The sequence below is a fragment of the Orbicella franksi genome, chromosome 9 (assembly GCF_964199315.1).
Source record: "Orbicella franksi chromosome 9, jaOrbFran1.1, whole genome shotgun sequence".
Taxonomy (NCBI): Eukaryota; Metazoa; Cnidaria; class Anthozoa; order Scleractinia; family Merulinidae; genus Orbicella; species Orbicella franksi.
Window position 1 is genome coordinate 10,332,422 of NC_138153.1, and position 17,564 is coordinate 10,349,985.

Consider the following 17,564-nt stretch of genomic DNA (forward strand, 5'->3'; position numbering starts at 1 on the left):
CCTTTACGTGTACCAAGTAGACTGGACACTAACCTGCTCGTACACAGAGACCATTGAGCCGGCGAGTGTGTGGACATTTTTCACCGCACCCCACACTGGATGGGACTTTAGAGAGGAGCTGAGCACGGGCTGTAGATAGGCACTGTAGATTGCCTGTAGTTGGTCCCGATCAGCATAGCTAAAATAAACAACACTGATTACAAGAGCAACAAGACAAAAGCACCTTATGAATAGCTTTTGTTTTCAAATCGACCAAAGAAGGATTGGAGTTTGATAGGTTACGAGCAGGGTCTTCCTTTGTGTAAAAACTTGAGGCAGAAAAGTAACATTTCATTCTCTCCCCTCAAAATTACCCCTTTAGCTTGACCCCTAGTTGTAGCAAATCCCCGCGCAGAAAGAAACCCTTGAGTTTTCACAGAATGGTATACTTGACCGCCTGTTTTCCCTTTTCAAATGACTGTATGTTCTTTTCGGGTTTTGGCATCGCTCCAGTCAAAGTAAAACAATCGACGCTTTAAAAAGTACTTAGAATTCCCCGAAACTATTACTTCTGTTTTCATCAGGCCATACAAACATGAGCGTGTGTTTCATGTTAAACAGAGCTACTTAACAGTATCAATAATGCTTACCCAATGGAGCAAACGCCAACAATAGATGTGAATCGTGTAGTTAGCTGATGTCTTCCCATGCCGGTCCCAGCGGTCATGGAAGCCACTATCTGTACACCTTCAAGACCAACCCACTCCAGGTTCGAGTCGTAGAATCCCTTGTACGTCAGCACCTGTGGAACAAACCATTAGGGTTGAGTAGTTCAGTACTAGTACTAAGAACTGTGGGAATTGGTAAAAATATTAGTCATTTGTTTCTTAATCGTGAAGAATACATCTGTTTCAACAATTTGGATTGTCGGCGGTCATCTTCATCTTTGACCTACTCTCCTCGCAACAAGCGGCTTAGTTTCATATTCAAGATGGCGGATAAACCCGCCAACAGAGGAACTGTTGAGAGTCCATTTACTCCCTTTGAAATACTCTTTTAAGGGTAAGAGATTTTTACGTTAGATACAATTTAAGAATATAGTTGCCGTATAGCCGTTCAAACAGAAGACGGTGTTCCTGTTTTCTAAACTTAATGCACTTTTGATGTCACAATCGTGCGCCCCCTAGCAGTTTTTCTAGAACTCGAGCATGCATTATTTCTTCAGAGAACATTGAACACCACGTTTGATTTGGTTAATATAACGCAGGAACGAAGGACACTCGTAAACAAGCCCATTTTCATATAATGGGATTCAGACTTTAAGATAACAAACTCGTCCTGAGGCAGAAAAAGTTCAAGGGGTTCGCTCTCATTTCTAGTTGCTTAGCTCCAGCTTTATTGTAGCTACTATAAAGAAAACGAAAGTCAACGAAACCAGTTCTCTACCTGTTGCAGAAAGGCTATGAGCTGACTAGTTCCCCACTTGTCCGGTTTTGGCAGGTTAAGGTCCTTTAGATACAGTACCAGTCTCTCGCAGTCCTTTGGTCTGTACACTCTGCCAGTATTAGAACTGATTACCATACAGGACTGCTGGAGCTTCTGAAGAACGTGCATGGGAGAGGTCTGGGCACTACAGTGTACCACAGCTACCTGGGTCGAGCGAAGCTGCTCAAAACAGTGCCTCAACAGGAGCCTGAATTAGACATGTACCGAGATAAAAAAAAAAATTGAGCTCCTTCACGCTTTGTACGAATATGATCTGTTCAACGTATTTCGTTAGCGGCTAAGTTGCTGGAGACGTTTCTTGTTTCTTCACACTGATCCATCATAATTATAAGAGACAAGGTTGAGTAGCTATTCCTAATATAGTTATTAGTAGGCATGGCTGTGCAACATAGCAACCTCATGACTATGAAAATACCTGTAAATGTCACGTTTTGAAACATTTTTCACTGAGGTATATCGCGTCATAACAATTGAATAGAAAGGCATCGCATGATCAATCTTGACCAATGATACGGCTTCAAACAGTTCTTTAACTAACAACTAAAATATGTGCAAGACTTACTCTTTGCCGCACCCCTCTGGACCGACCAACAGGAAAGGCTTTTTATGGTCTGGATGAAGCCAAGGAGAAAACATGTCCAGGCCTCTCTTGATGTCAGCGGTCTGAATCACGGGCAAGAGGCCTGTGGACAAGTTCAGGTCATGTACGCCGAGCGAGTCTGGAACCTGGCGTAACAAAACAATGGTCAAAAGATGTAAAATCCTTAAAAACAACAACAACAGCAACAACTTGTTGTCTTATACACGACATTCAAGAAGGTCTATATTACTATTCTCGGTCATTAACAAAAATCGTTACGTGCATAAAAGACAATAATTATGGAGAATGCGGTATTTCTTCAACCCCTTCCTTGTTTATGGCTGAGGATAACAGCTCCTTAATTGACTGACTCACCTCCAGTTGGTATGAAGCCAGCCGTCCTCTGTCGCTGTCATAGTAGGTATCCAATGGCCTCTTCTGATCTGGTGGCATCTCGTGAGTCCAGTGAAACACCTTAGAGAATAACATGACAACATGGTAGCTTTTATCAGTCAGTGTAAAGTTTCAGGCAAAATCTCATTTTTAAAGCAGTGTTTCGAAACACTACGCGTAATGGATCAAGGAAGCTATGAATCTTTCACTGGGGAAAATGTAGCCTGTTCCAGGCTCTCGGCCAGTGGGGACGATCGAAAACGCGAGCGGGCGACGAGCGTGACCAGCAACGAGCGGGATCCGGCCGGGAGAGAAAAGGACCCCGCTCGTCGCCCGCCGCTTTTTCGATCGTTCCCACTGACCGAGAGCCTGGAACAGGCTCGGGAAAATGCATCCTAAATTGGAACACAGAAAAAGGACGTGCACATTTGACGGGAGCTTGTTGTTGAGGATTGAAGGCAGTCATTTGGTGCTTAATCTCAGTAAAAGGGACGAGTGTTTTGTGCGTTGGATAAGCTGGTTTTCACTGAACAAACAACACACATCAGTCACGGACAAAAGAAATCCAACTCATCTATATCAATCCGTGCTTCAGTGCTTGCGACAATTTGCCTCTTTCCCAATCTTTAATCTTTTCTAATCTCTTGAAAAAAAGTCAGGTGTTTATGCCCGGAAACGGGAGGGGATTCTCTAATATATTTACGTGAATTATGCCTTAGGAGTTGTGCCAAGGAATGCCCCACCCCATCAACGGACTTTAACCGAAGCACAAAGTTACCTCCTTTGCAAACGCAGTCTTGGCTGTGGGAGACAAGTTACCTCCCAGTCCTCGGATCAAACAGCAGGCGAACTCGGCTTTGACCTTGACCCTGTGCATGTGTGACAGACCATTCATGACCACGCCCACTAGACTCGTCTCCACGACAAACTCGTTCTGTTTTAGTACCCAGTCCAGCGCCTTGTAGAAGTGATCCTCTAAAAACGTCTCCAACATGCGTCGATCCTCCTCGGGTTGGCTCTGAAGCCAGGATTTGACAAGAGCTTTCACGTCCGTGTCTTCGTCACTGAAAGGAAAAATTTTGTCCTTTATTTCAAAATCAAATAGTTGCTGTTTGAGATGTCATGTCATTAAAGTTTGTTTTTGAGCTTTGAAGATCATTCCATGCAAAGTTCGTGCGTAGAAATCTAGCAACCAAAGAAAATGGAAAAGGGAGGTAGTTTCTCCCTATAATAAGAGAAAACCAGCAAAAGAATACGGGGTTGCTCAAGATGTGTCAGCTGAGTTATGGCCCTCAGTGGATGATTTGTCGGATTTGTAATATGATGTTCTCGCTATAGTTACAGTTATAGAGCGTTGCCAGCAAGCCAAGCAAATTTATCGGAAGAAATAAGAAGGAAGTTCGGCATGAGAAAAGAGTTCAACTCCCACAAGATTGGTTTGGGACACCAACGTGGCCGGCGTTTCATTGTTTTGGGACCCCAATATGGCTGCCGTGAGGACATGTACAAAACAAAATCTACTGAGGCTCATTTACGTTTCTCAATGCAATCGTTACGTTATGTCTTCGAGCGAGTGTGTTCATAATTTATTACCACGAGAGAATGAACCTCGTACATGGAGCTTCCACTATGTTTATGTATTGTTTGAGAAAAATATATCGACATGTTACTGAAAAGCTCCCCGTTTTGTGCCGAGTAATTCACCAAGCCATATTTGTCATTCTCTCAATCGGGTAAACAATGGTTTTCACTTATGAAGATTAATCGCTCTTTTAAGTTTTAACGGCAGGTCGTAATAATTTAAAGTCATATCCCTCAGTCATATATAGGTTAAGTCTGCACACGAGCCAAGTGGCCCATCAGGCCGGTGCTTATCTCCGGTTTCAATTCTGTTGCATGAAGCGACTACGAGTATTTCTACTCCCCCACCCCCTAGATTGGATGTTAGTCCATCGCAAGGTTACCCCCAGCATTAAAATCACCGTACCCATTTATACACCTGGGTGGAGAGAGGCACTGTGAGAGTTAAGAGTCTTGCTCAAGAACGCAAACACAATGTCCCCGCCAGGGCTCGAACCCGAACCGCTCGATCCGGAGTCCAGGCCACCGCGCCTCCCCGTTAGTCATATATATAGCAAACAAATTACTTTTGCCTTACCTCAGAAATATCATACCCATGCGTGAAATAGTGGCAGGCGAGGCACAGCTCAGGTCATGTGACTCAAACAGGAAGTTAACATTAGGACCAAACTGTATCCTTTCACCGGAGGGCATGGTCAGCAGTCTGTTGTCATCAAGGACAGAGTTGAGAGATTCGATCCACTCGGGATCAATGTCGCCATCGCACACGATCCACGATTGGACATCGATTGGTTCACGAACAACTTGGCGAGCTGCGTTCGTTAAAACTCCGTCCGACCACTCACGAGTGTCCATGTCAATTTGCCCCAGTAGCTATTGAATAAATCAGTACTAATGTAAGTGAAGCGGTGGAATAAGCAAAATAACGATGGGACTAAATAGGCCTGGGAGTGGTACAGGAGGGTGTCCTAAGTACGCACCAAAATATATATTGCACTCATCATTGCTCATGTGCATACCAAACTCTAGTGTTTAGAATGACAAATTCGACCGCCACAAAGAAAGGAAGTTGAACGGCTACATTTTTGTCTGGCTGTTAAGAGAACAATTCAAACAAAAATAGACGCTACTGATGATTTAATCACTTAACAACATTAATCTCGTCCTTTGCTGAAAGGCTTACGTTCATGAGAAATGTGAACTACATCCAGCAGACCAAAGGTTTATAACTGTTACGCGTTATGTTGCAGATACTGGATTCACATACGAATTAGTGCGCAATGTTTTAGATGTAGAAGACGATTCCACTTCTGCAAAATCGTGCGCAACATTTCTGAGGTGGAAACATGGTGCACATTAGTCCAAAGCACGAATTGCTGCGAACGTTTGTTTAGAGCTTAAAGAAGATTCACGCCATTTGAAGAAAACTAACACCGTAATAAAACACTAACCTGAGTTCGTGGCATAGCCTTTGGATTCATTGTGTAGTGTTTCACTGTCTGGCCCACTTTACCAAGGGCCAGCCGCAGCAGCTTCCAGATGGTGCTTTTACCTGAGCCGGAGGGACCAATCACCACAACGCCCATCCGCTGACGAAGCTGTTCATAGAGCTCAAGGGCCTTCTTTACCTGATTAAAATAAGACAAAATTTAGAAGCCACACCCTCGATAATGGTACAAAGGAGCTTTGTACATGACAGACTGTCTTGGGGTCTTCACCTAAGTTAACTGACAAACATCGAACCATTTTATTGAAACACTGACCCATAAACCATTCATCACAGGCTGTTCTTTTAAGCAATCTGGGAGTGTCTCGGTGTGCCATAGATTTCTTACAAAATCAAATTAGAGAGTAAACTAGGAAAACTTGTGTCAGACTATTGATAAAGAATTTACTTTGTGCCCATTAATCATAAACAAATTTTCATCAACTAATTGTATGAAGTGGCTCTATGAGTAATACTTACCTGGGTCTCCATGACCATAAGGTTAGATTCCTGAGCAGAACTTCTCAAAGCGTCCGCCAATTCAGCATACTCAACACCTTTGAAGTCCACACCTGGGAATATGTCGCGGACGAGCGCATCGAACCTCTTAGAGTCTGCAAAGGTCAGTTTGGACAGCGTGTTCACACGCAGAGCTTGAACGACTAGTCGAGCTTCCACTTTAGCGTTTACTGAAACAAAACAAATTGAATTAAAAGAAGAATCAATGCCGCTACTGAAGAAGACAACGTTTATCTACGAAATAAGTTTTTGAACATGTTTTACTATTGGTATGTAAGGAGATTTGGTTCATTTTTGCAAACCTTTGAGATTCAAACTGAACCTCTATCAGACTATTCAGTCGGTTTCACCATTTTGATATTTAGAAGGGAATCAAAAACTTGATCTTTCGCATTAGAGTTTCATTTACCTTGTCCGTTGGTTTGTTTGTGAGCTTGTAACAAGTTTCCACAGCCTCTCAATACTGTCTTGAGTGCACGCAGACCCCAATCATAATGCTGCTGCTGAGACAAAAGTTCCCTGAAAAGACGAAAGTCATGAGACTTTCATTAGCTAACACGCCACTGTCAAAACATGAAACACACTGTATCAAATCAGATCGAATTCGTTCCATGACGCCAATCACACGAGAAGAGTTACATTCTCATGCAAAAACTCTGTTTTAATATTCCACGTCCCAAGACCAAGACACTAAAGAAGTCCATCACCTGTGTTGGGGCCAAACTTTGGAACAACTTTGACAATGAAGTCAGAATGTTGACTCACTTGACACTTTTAGAAGAACAATTAGGAACATGCCACGTGAATTTTACAGTTTTTAAAGACCGACTCACTAGCTTTTAAATCTTTTTTATTGTTTCATAAATTTGTACTTTATCGCATTATTTCTGTAATCAATAGTTCTCTTCTTTGTAAACACCTTTTAAATAGTCTTTTAGCTAGTTTTAATTTTTAGACACGAGCAGATCAGCGCTGCTGTTATATCTTTATCGAGTATAAATCAATGCTTTACGTTAACTTACCGTACTTAAGCATCCACTCTTAATTTTATGATAACTGCACAAATTCTCGCGCGCTTCTTCTACAGTAAGACCGGAACGAGATCAGACAATTTGACAATTTGTTATCGTAAAAACACAAATTGACGTCAGTTTTTCATGCGACTGTCCTGTTATTAACAACGAATTTCGTCATAACGACAAAATCCATGATCAATAACAGGACAGACGCATGAAAAACTGACGTCAATTTGTTAATTGGTTGATAAACGAAGCGATTGGCGCTGTGATTTGTTCCATTTTAACTTTATTATCCTGGTTATCAAATGATCATACTGAATATAGAGAATACTGAAAGCTACCGTGTAATAGTCTTACTTTGATAAGTTAAAGATGGCTACCAGCTTTCTGCCCAAGCTCTTGGCTTCTTTTAACCCTTCAGAGAACATGATGACCTCAGCAATCAGTTCGTTGTCAGGACGGGACATGGCCACTGGACGGAACAGTTGCTTCAGGTTATCTGGGAGCTTTTGACGTCCCCCATAACCTTTACCCGCAGGGTTCAGAGTAATGAAGATCCCCGAGTTAGGATCTAAATCAACCTAAGATAACGAAACCACAAGTTACAATCAGACTTAATATGGCACAATTTATTTGCATTATCGGCTTGGAAATGCATGGTTAGGGATTTTAACTGCTCAAAATAGTTTTAGCCGCTGTCTAATACATGTTTAAGCGCGATACTACGCTTCGACAACAAACTTTACTGTAGAAGTAAGCTATATCTAAATGTACTTTGAGTACCAAGTGCAAAAGTTCAGTAAAACTGCCAGCTTAATCCCCAGTTACTAAAAGGGACTTTTCCCCTCAACTGCAAAATAATAAAAAATTCATTACTCTATAACTGATAGTCTTAGTCCAATATCCAAAAAAGTCTGTCAAGTAGCCAGGGTTTGTGGGATTGATCTATCACTTGTGCAAGTTACACTTCTGGACATGTCAGTTCACTTTGTAGGTAGAAGATGGAAAGCCAATAGAAATGGCCTTATAGGTTAGCTACAACCCTAGGCAAAACTAGTTGAGACAAATTGAAAACTGAAAAATCTTTATTTTCCTGTTGCCATGTGATAACAGCTTTTTGGGCCGCTTAAGTTGTTATCCTTGTTACAACCATCCAGAGGGAAACACGCTTGCAGCGACGGAGTTTGTCAGACTCCTAGAGGACTCAAGATCTATTACAGCAAAACAATCCAACGGGAAACAGAGAATACGCAGTTACTTGGGTCCAACAGTAGAGTTTAATCCAGTAACGTACACAGAACGTAATCAATACGGGATAGTGGTATCCGGCGTCCCACCACCGGGGGCGTAACCGAAGAACAATTTATAAAACACCTGTATATATGCTAGGCTCTAAACAAATGATCTAATATTTCGTTTAGTAATCCTAAAACCCTATTGGCTGTCAATGAGCTCATTGTTGTTCTAGACTATTCCATCATAAGCAGTCAGTTACTCTGCTCGTTGATACTGACTACTTACAACTTCAGGTAGTTCTCACTACAAGGCGTTTCACGATAATACATGATAGACAGGTGGTTACCATGGTTATTGGACTTTCACTCAACTGCTAACTGTTGGCTTTTTTATGGTTATGAATATCGGCAAATTCTCCCCTCACAGCAAGACTAAGTTCCAAAACGTCTTAAAATGAATGGGAGTTAACCCCTTATCCTTTTTCATTTTCATTTTTTTTTTTTTTTTGAATAACAAAGAATAGACCAATTTCGATATATTAAAATTCAGCCTAACACAATAGACCTCAGCACGAGGCTCTGGGGAATAAACCCCACAAACTCTGTAGTTATTCCCCAGAGCCTCGTACAGAAGTCTATTGTTTTAGCCTGAATTTTAATATATCGAAATTGGTCTATTGCATCTGCTGATTTTCAGACCAAAACAACATTGGATGCGGTAGGGTAGGGGGTGACTTTGCTGTGGTATGATTACATCGTAGTGTAGCCTTATGCTCCACTCACAGGAGCGAAGAGGATGAGTGAGAGAGTGATTACAACGTAATATCGCGGGCAGATAAAACATTGATAAAACTGTCCCAACCGTTTTGTCCAGGGTTGTAGCAGATATTAGCTCCAAACAGAGCCAATGTACGTTTTTTCTGCCGTGTTAAACCTGTTAGTTTCACGCAAATCCAATCTGTATAAAATGAATGTGTACCTGTCTTCCAAGCAGCTCAGTTGAAGGCAGCTTGCTCTTGAGTGCGGCCTGTATGGTCTGTATCTGCATGGACACGGCAGACAGTACAGCTTCCTCCAAACGATTGAACTCATCAAAACAACCCCACGCCCCACACTTCACCAGACCAATGAAGATGCGACCCATGGACTTGACATCAATACCCTGAAAATACCAGCTCATGATTAACAACAACAAAAACAACAACATCAACAACAGCAGCAACAACAACAAAAACAACAAGAAAGATCATCGACTAGAAGAGTTGCCATCTACAGACTTTCTGGAGTAGTATTTTTGCAAGAAAAAGATCTGAGCATTGTTTAGCCAAATAGTTGCCCAGTTAAGTGTATAGTGATGGTAACTGTGAACCTCATCTCTGAATAGAGCAACTAGCGATCAAGCAAAGCTTTCAGTTTGTGCCTACTTTTTCCGTTAGTTGTTTTCAAATGTTACTCATTAATCAAGACATCATAATCCTTCTGTTCAAAAAAGGCAAACAAACGGACAGACTAAGACAGTTATCATGGAGGGATTAACATGTTACATATCAACTCTTCAATTCAAATGACGGCTATTACATTAATTTATACCTCTGGTTTCAGTGTCTAATCAGAAGCTTTTTAAAAAGCTTTGTCTCCAAAATGTCTCTAAGATGTTCGAGATGTTTGTTCATAAATTAAACTCGAAAACGAGGTGATTGTTGTAAGAAATGAGAGAGCAAAGTCACGAATGTGACTCTTGACACTTTTGTACTCCAAATCGACTTTAACATCACTTGTGACATATGTTTTCATCCTCACCTCATCACAGTTGAACACAAGAACTTGTCTGCCAAACAAGCCGCCGAGTGCTTTGACTGATTCTGTCTTTCCTGTGCCAGCAGGCCCGTACGGGTTTCCTCCAAGACCCATGTGCATGCCCTGGGTCAAAGTTAGGTAGCATTTGTCCGTGAGAGGAGTGTGCACCAGTTTAGCAGCATTGCCTTGGTATTCGTACGTGTAGTGGAATTCCGCATCACACATTCGGATCAAACAAATTTCTGTAAAAGAAAACAAGTGTTTGTAGTTCTCCTTTGAAATACATGACAGTGTAACTCGCCATACGAAATCTAAACGGAAATGAACGAAATATATAGAAATGTACACTTAAACAATACCAGATGTCTCCAAACACAAAACAGACATCATTAACAAATGCACCATGGCAAAGAATCTACATGGCACGGTAAGAACAGAACAAACCTCAAACTCTGACTCACTTTAAAGACCACTAGAACAAAGGAAATGCATCGCCCATCTATTTTACTCTATGCTTATCTTAGTGTACCATGTGAGCGTATTTTGTAACCGTTTGTTGCTATTTTCTTGTGTGTTTATTCACTTGAGTTTACAAACAGCAATTAGAATATTGAAATTTGCATGGTGTAAGGAAGTGGAATAATTGTTTTGAAAAAAAAATCCATCAAATATTTTCGCTCGCGCGCGATTGGTCTAAACGCGTCACGTGACTGAATATTCCCCAGCTCGAATTGGGGAATATGCGAGTGCTACAACCCATCAAATATTTTCGCTCGTGCGATATTGGTCTAAACACGTCACGTGACCGAATATTCGCCAGCTAAAACTGGGGAATATCAGAGAATATTCCCCACTTTTCAAAATTGTGCGTGTTGCGAAAAAGATTTGAAGGGTAAACGCAATAGCCTCCATTTGGCGCGAAAATAGGCTCGGATATTTGTCCTTGGACATAATCTGTTCCTCAAAGCTCACAGTTTTACTTGACCTACGTTCTAGGAAAACTGTTCGCTTCTCGGAACAGATAATGTCCACGGACAAATCTCCGAGCTTATTTTCGCGCCAAATGGAGGCTATTGTTTACAAATTCCCCAATTTTCAAAACCGCGCGTGTTGCGAAAAACATTTGAAGGCTAATAAACACAATAGCCTCCATTTTGCGCGAAAATATGCTCGGATATTTGTCCTTGGACATAATCTGTTCCTCAAAGCTCACAGTTTTTCCTTGAGCTAGGCTCTCGGAAAACTTCGCTTCTCGGAACAGATAATGTCCAAGGACAATTATCCGAGCCTATTTCCGCGCCAAATGGAGGCCATTGTTTATATAACATAGCCACTGCAGTATGCCGTTGTAGTTTTGTCTAGCGTGTAAGTCTACGCAGTATAGTGTACGAGAAGTAACAGAATAAATCACACGAATTACGTTTCTGCATGTAATATCGGAGTTGTTTCTGCCACATCCACTCATCAAGAGACTTGATGCCGTGTTTGATCAACTGCTGTACCACATCAATGGAATGAATTGTGTCCAGGATCAGTGCTTTCAGCTTGAGCTCTAGGACATGCGATTCAGAGTCAGATGAACCTCCTCCACTGATCTCTGTGTTCGTGTACGATTCAAGCTGGGATTCCATCTCGATCTGGAATTCTTGGAGAGTGTTGCTTTTGATGGCAGCCTCGCAGCGGTCTGTAAATTGGATTTGTTCGGCAAGGCAAAGGATCTATACAGAGAACAGTAAATAATGATAATTCGTTATAAAATGCCTAAAAATCCCGCATTAGCAATTTAGCACATTACGCCTTAGACGATGCAGTAGAAACTTATAAATAGAGAAAGTGCAAGTCCGGTATAAGCTTACTAAGAGGTAAAATCGTAACTTCTGACGAAACGGTTGTGCTGCGTCGACGTGCAAGTAAACGTAGCGAACTTAACTTACCTCAATACAATCACCTTTTCTTGATAGTGATAAACAAAAGACTATGATCATAGTCTCCTGAGGTAAATTAATCACATTGGCAGATTTCTAAAGCTGACATGTCGAGCTGGTTTAGCCCTTTTGGTGCAGGTCCAGAGCTGGAAACGTCAGTTTTCAGAATTTGTTACGACGGGTAATCTACTTTTTCAGTCAAAAACTCACTTTATTTAACGTTACTAGTACGCAAGTCTAAGTAGCTCAAAACATGACGATTTCATTTTCTAGTCGGTATTGAACAAGTCATAGGAAACCATCTGGTAATGAAAAATTCTACTAACACAATAGAGAGGATCGCGGAATTGGATTTCTATAAGCACGTAGACAAACAGGTCTTCAACACGGTTCTTATATTAATTTAGAGTGCAACTTTCAGGCCAAGCAAACTGGTGAAAAAAGACAACTTCGTGCAACATTTCTGTTAGTAACAGGCGTGGAAGGCTTACCAACTACAATAAAAGTGAATCAAATTGAAATGACTACCTGTGAAGGAAACTTGGAGGGATCCACTCCGCCTCCAGATCCTCCTTTCTTACTCGCATTCAGACAATCAACCAGCAGTTGTTTCAGGGTGTCTTTCATTTCATTGGCAAGATCACCGAGCCAGACCTGTCAAATGTACAGTGAAAAGTGCAATGAGCTGTCACGTGCAAACTAAAGAGCATGTTCATTTCTTGAAGGAGTCTAATAGGCCATATTCGTATTCTCGGTATTGGACTGGAACTAGCTTGCAACTGAAGCTGATGCGGGAAGTCTTTTCAAATGTAAATGTCATTAATCTCTCCCGCATGAGCCTCCATTGCAAGCTAGTTCCAGTCTAATACCGAGAATACGAATATGGCCTATAAGAGGGTCAGGGAGGTTCAACTGTATTTACAACTCCGTTTTTGGGGGAAAAAAAGTTGAAAAAAATTGATTAAATGGAAGAAAGAGCACGAGATTTGAGCACAAATCTCTAGAAAGGTCAGCAGCTGTTTAGTGAGAAAGACTGAACGACAAAACCATCCACTTGAATGAAGTGTATGTAAAAAAAAACAGTTTTTGTCCGCCTTCTGATCGCATGTAAGGACTGTCACATGGTTGTTTATGTCTTGGAACCCTCTTTGGCTCAAAATTTCGCTCGAGACCGCGAAAATGCCACGAAATTTCGTGACTTAATTTTCGCTCCTGCGAAACTCCGCGAAAGTTTGAAGAAGCGATTACCTCGAATTTCCGAATCGAATTTCGTCGAACTCTCATTTTGTACTTATTCACAGCCTTCCGTAAGTTCGAGGACAAAGCACGAAAGTCATCGAGCTTCGTTTGCATTACTGTCACACAACTACAGCAGTAACACTAACCTCCACCTCAGGTGTAATAGTCACTGGCCTCTTAAGAGGAACCACTTCTCCGTCCAGAGACTTCATAGCCACGATGGTCTTACATCCTTCATCAAAAGCAACGTTATGAATTCCAGCAAAGAGTTTCTTCAAGTGTGACTGGATCACCAGTGGATTGGTGGCTTGGCCAAGGATTTCCAGCAAGTCATCGTCACCGATAAAGTAGAACCGCGGGAAAAGGGCGCGCTTTTCCTGTTAAGTTGATAATTTTCAGTAGTATGTTTTGAACGCTCTTTAAATCTATGTCACTCCTTGATAATAATTCCAGTTCAATTGAATCCTTTGTTTTAAACTAGAACGAGTTTATGAATTAATTAATTTTTGAAAAATGAAGAACTACACTGAAAACGTTTTAGCAAGGGCCACACCATCGTTGGCAGAAACATTAAACAAGGGAGATAAATAGTGTCTCGACCTTTTCTGTTTTTCTTTCAGGGTATCTCTTAGATTTTGAAGGTGACTTCTGCTCAGGTTGTTGAAATGCCAGACAAAAACAACAGTTTCTTTTTAATTTTCCTCACGTTTGGTAGAAACACTTTCTTCCTTTGATGATTAATGAGCCAAAATGTGGAGAGGCGTTCCATATTATTTGTTTCTACACAACATAAAACAACCAAGTTAACGCAATAAGAAGTTTCAGAATTGCATACCATCTGAAACTTTTGACTACCTATAAGAGGATTTGACAAGGCTGGTACCTTTTCCACTGATTATCTTTATTGCAGGCTAATCAACAAGCAAAGAGGAGCATGTAGCACGGTCAGAACACCTACCTCCAAGAACTCGTTAAGAGATTTCTGACATCTCTGCAGCTGATCCAGAAGAGTCACTAGAGTATTCCTGATGCCTGACTGAGCAACAAGTGACAATAATCTGTTGTCATTGGTAACGTCCTGCATGATGGCCCTGTAAAGCAAACAATACACTTTGGATCTCACTTAGATTCTATCCCATTTGGAGGTAGTTTTGTATTACGAAATAATAAATAATAAATGAAAAATAGATAACTTTATTTGAGTGTCAAATGTATTTATCACAGTTGTGCTAAATAATTTAGGACACTGTAAATAAATAAACAAATATTTCAACAATTACACCATGTTAATCTAAAATTATCTCTTTAATTCTCACACTTTCACGCTTTGCTTCATTCTGTTGTTACTACTTATCACAATTAGCATTTTCTGCTCATTATAAATTCAGCTTCCATCGCTTTGCACTTGGATTAACCGAGGATGACAGAAGTTTCTGTCGAAACAAGTTTTACAAACTCAAACGTTTTGTCGCTTTCTTAAAATTCTTGACTTGTCTACTACTATCAAGACCCTTTAGAACATAAATTATTTAGAATCCCAACTGGTGGGAGGCTGACCAGTTGGCTATTTACAGAACGCGGTCGAGGAGTTGAACTCGGGACTACCGAGAACAAATCCAGATAGCGGTAGGGTGGAGAATTTGAACCAGGGACTTCAAGATTCCACCTCCAGCGCCCTACACCACTCGGCCACGCCGCCTCCCCGCACCTTAAATGAATCTATATACACGAACCACTTCAACGTTCCACAAAACAGAAACAAACCTGAAATCATCATCCACTCTTTTGAACCTTCCTTGCTCCCTGGGCAGAGCCCCTCGACCAAAGATGGGCTCCAGATAGACCCACTTTCTCTGGATTTGGTTCAGGTTGTGAAGGTACTCATCTAGATCAGCCAAACGAGTCTCCCATAGGGATGCCTTGTCTTCAAACCCTTTATAGTACGGGGAATCCTTCAATGACTGCAACAGGCATTGGTTATCGCCCACCTGGAGAAGGAACAAGACAAAATGTCATCTACCGTACCTATTGTAAGAAAAACTCTTCCTTATGATCAAAATTAACTAAGGACAAAACAAGTGCTTCCTTCGATGAGCACTACTAAAACGACAAATCAACAGTTATGCATGTATGTGAAACAGTGATTATTCAGAAATTTCAGTGAGCAAAGGTACACGTATGTCGTTTCACTAAAACATGAATAAAAAGGCAATTAGTTAAAGTAAAACTATGCATAGTGACAGTGCAAAATATGTAGGTTTGTTTTTCTGTACCTGATTGACAAGATCTTTCCAGTCCTTGATGATGGATAACTCTTTGCTATGTGAATCCACGTATGACGTCAGAGAGAACACAGCACCTGCGCCCCACAGCTCTAACTCTCTGAGAGCCTCCCTGATTGACACTTCGCCTTGAGCTCGACTGTTTAGCTCCTGTGAAAAGATTTCGGAAACAGTTAGCATGTACATGACGATTCTCAGTGATTCTGATATTGGTTTTCCATTTTTATGATCTAACACCTTTGGTGGACTTAGAATTCTGTATTTGCCGATTACAATCTGCCACATGTGTTCATTTGTTACACTGGAGTAAATTTGAACTTTTACTCAGTTTAAAACATCGTCTAAATTATTACGTGAACTGATCAAACGGCCCCTCCAATTCCAAAGAAAGACTAAGTCTTGTAAAAAAACCTTGCTTTCTTGTTACTAATTTGAAAACTGAAGAAAACAAATGGACATGAATTTGGTTCAGTTTTCAAAGATGAGCTCACGGAAATGAAAGAAAACTAGACGGTGTTATTTCTTTCAGGTTGTGGTGTAAGATATATGAAACTAGAAAAGTTTTTAGATGTTACTCTGGATTTTGCTGCTTTTTATTTGCATAAAAAATCTCCTAGTTGGTACAGTATTACAGATTCTGAGGCTTATTAGGGGATCAAGTTATTCCTTAGATTTTGGACTGGGTTAGCCTAACCTTCAGCGCATCCGCATGTGCAATGATCTGATCAGCACTCTCCATCACATCTCCGAACGTCAGTTTCTCCAGGATGGTGCCTCGGGGCATCTTCAGAAGCCTGAAGAGTTCCAGCCAGTGGTCTGGAGACAACGCTTCCCCACGAACATACTTCAAAAGCGGAACAATGTTCTAAAACAGCAGGGAAGAAAAACAGCAACTTAATTCTACGAATACGAAGTATATGACACAAGTCTTATACTATAACAGGCCTTGACGAGTACACCCATTGAAAACGCTGGTAAGTTGTACATAGCATATTAGGCAGAATTTCACGGGTCGTACTTCATTTTGATTTTTTGCCTGCATTTTTCCAAACGAGTTGGCAAAAAGAATCAGAGGTTTGACGTTCAAACACAATGCATTTAGGATGTGGTCGAGGCAATCTCGGATCGTCTTAGAAGTCTTCAGCATGGTTTGTGAATAATTGTTAATCTTCGGAAATATTCACCGAGAAGCGATCAAATCACCTTTGGATAATATTGGAAAATCTTCGCAAAGAAGAAGGAAATCTTCGGAAATAGTTGGGAAATCTTCGGATAATGTTCTCTTGCCGTCGCAAATCATCTGAAACAGGCACGTATCAGACGAAAGTCCTGTAACTGACGTTATGAGGTGAAGCATCGTATAAATGGAGACTGATTTTACCTTGTACTTATCCACGTCTTTCTGTAGTCTCACGGTCATGCTGGTTGGCTCCTTTGCTCTGAGTTTCTCTGACCAGGCTGTCAAGAAGTCATCAAAGCGATAGAGCTGGCCTCTGCGATGAAGTAAAGCAACAATGATTAGAAATGCTATTAATACAGTAGCCTGAACTCTGATCCGACGTGATTGATTTAAAAAATTGTTCATGGGGCAAAGAAAATCGTTCAATACGTAAAATCTGCGACATTTCAAGTTCAGTGGCATGGCATACATACCACATTTCTTTCTAATTCTTTGGTGAAGTTTTAACTCTGAGCAAATTTATAGTTCAAGTGATAGAGAACCGGCAGAAAGTAGCAACCTCGTCCTGTAGGTTGAAGCTTTTGCACAAGGAAACACACTGTACAAAATTGATTTACACAATTAACCATATTCTTATTCTCATTATTGTACTTGAGCTAGTTTGTCACTGAGACTAATGCGCGGATTCTTTTCAAATGCAAATGACTTTGATCTCTTTTTAATGATATTTCCCCGCAAGAGCCTCCATTCCAAGCTAGTTCCAGTCCAATTACGAGAATACGAATATGGCCTATCACCCATTCCTGCATGAAGGAGGAAAAAACAAAAAAACAGAGAGGCTTG

The 17,564-nt window shown here is 41.0% G+C and overlaps 1 protein-coding gene across 1 annotated transcript in view; it reads right to left on the reverse strand.

Moving 5' to 3' along the window:
* The window catches only part of LOC145498338 (cytoplasmic dynein 2 heavy chain 1-like), a 60,552-nt gene that overhangs the window by 28,125 nt on the left and 14,863 nt on the right, over positions 1-17,564 (reverse strand). Inside the window, exons 16-36 of the mRNA XM_081478253.1 lie at positions 16,923-17,034; positions 16,236-16,406; positions 15,533-15,691; positions 15,024-15,247; positions 14,218-14,350; positions 13,406-13,636; positions 12,549-12,674; positions 11,516-11,813; positions 10,099-10,337; positions 9,278-9,460; positions 7,421-7,644; positions 6,454-6,563; positions 6,006-6,214; positions 5,491-5,667; positions 4,617-4,912; positions 3,237-3,522; positions 2,441-2,539; positions 2,048-2,211; positions 1,426-1,672; positions 630-781; positions 34-178 (exon numbers count right to left, since the gene is read on the reverse strand). Coding sequence (XP_081334379.1) covers positions 34-178; positions 630-781; positions 1,426-1,672; positions 2,048-2,211; positions 2,441-2,539; positions 3,237-3,522; positions 4,617-4,912; positions 5,491-5,667; positions 6,006-6,214; positions 6,454-6,563; positions 7,421-7,644; positions 9,278-9,460; positions 10,099-10,337; positions 11,516-11,813; positions 12,549-12,674; positions 13,406-13,636; positions 14,218-14,350; positions 15,024-15,247; positions 15,533-15,691; positions 16,236-16,406; positions 16,923-17,034 — 3,985 coding nt within the window. The remainder of the gene's footprint in view (positions 1-33; positions 179-629; positions 782-1,425; positions 1,673-2,047; positions 2,212-2,440; positions 2,540-3,236; positions 3,523-4,616; positions 4,913-5,490; positions 5,668-6,005; positions 6,215-6,453; positions 6,564-7,420; positions 7,645-9,277; positions 9,461-10,098; positions 10,338-11,515; positions 11,814-12,548; positions 12,675-13,405; positions 13,637-14,217; positions 14,351-15,023; positions 15,248-15,532; positions 15,692-16,235; positions 16,407-16,922; positions 17,035-17,564) is intronic.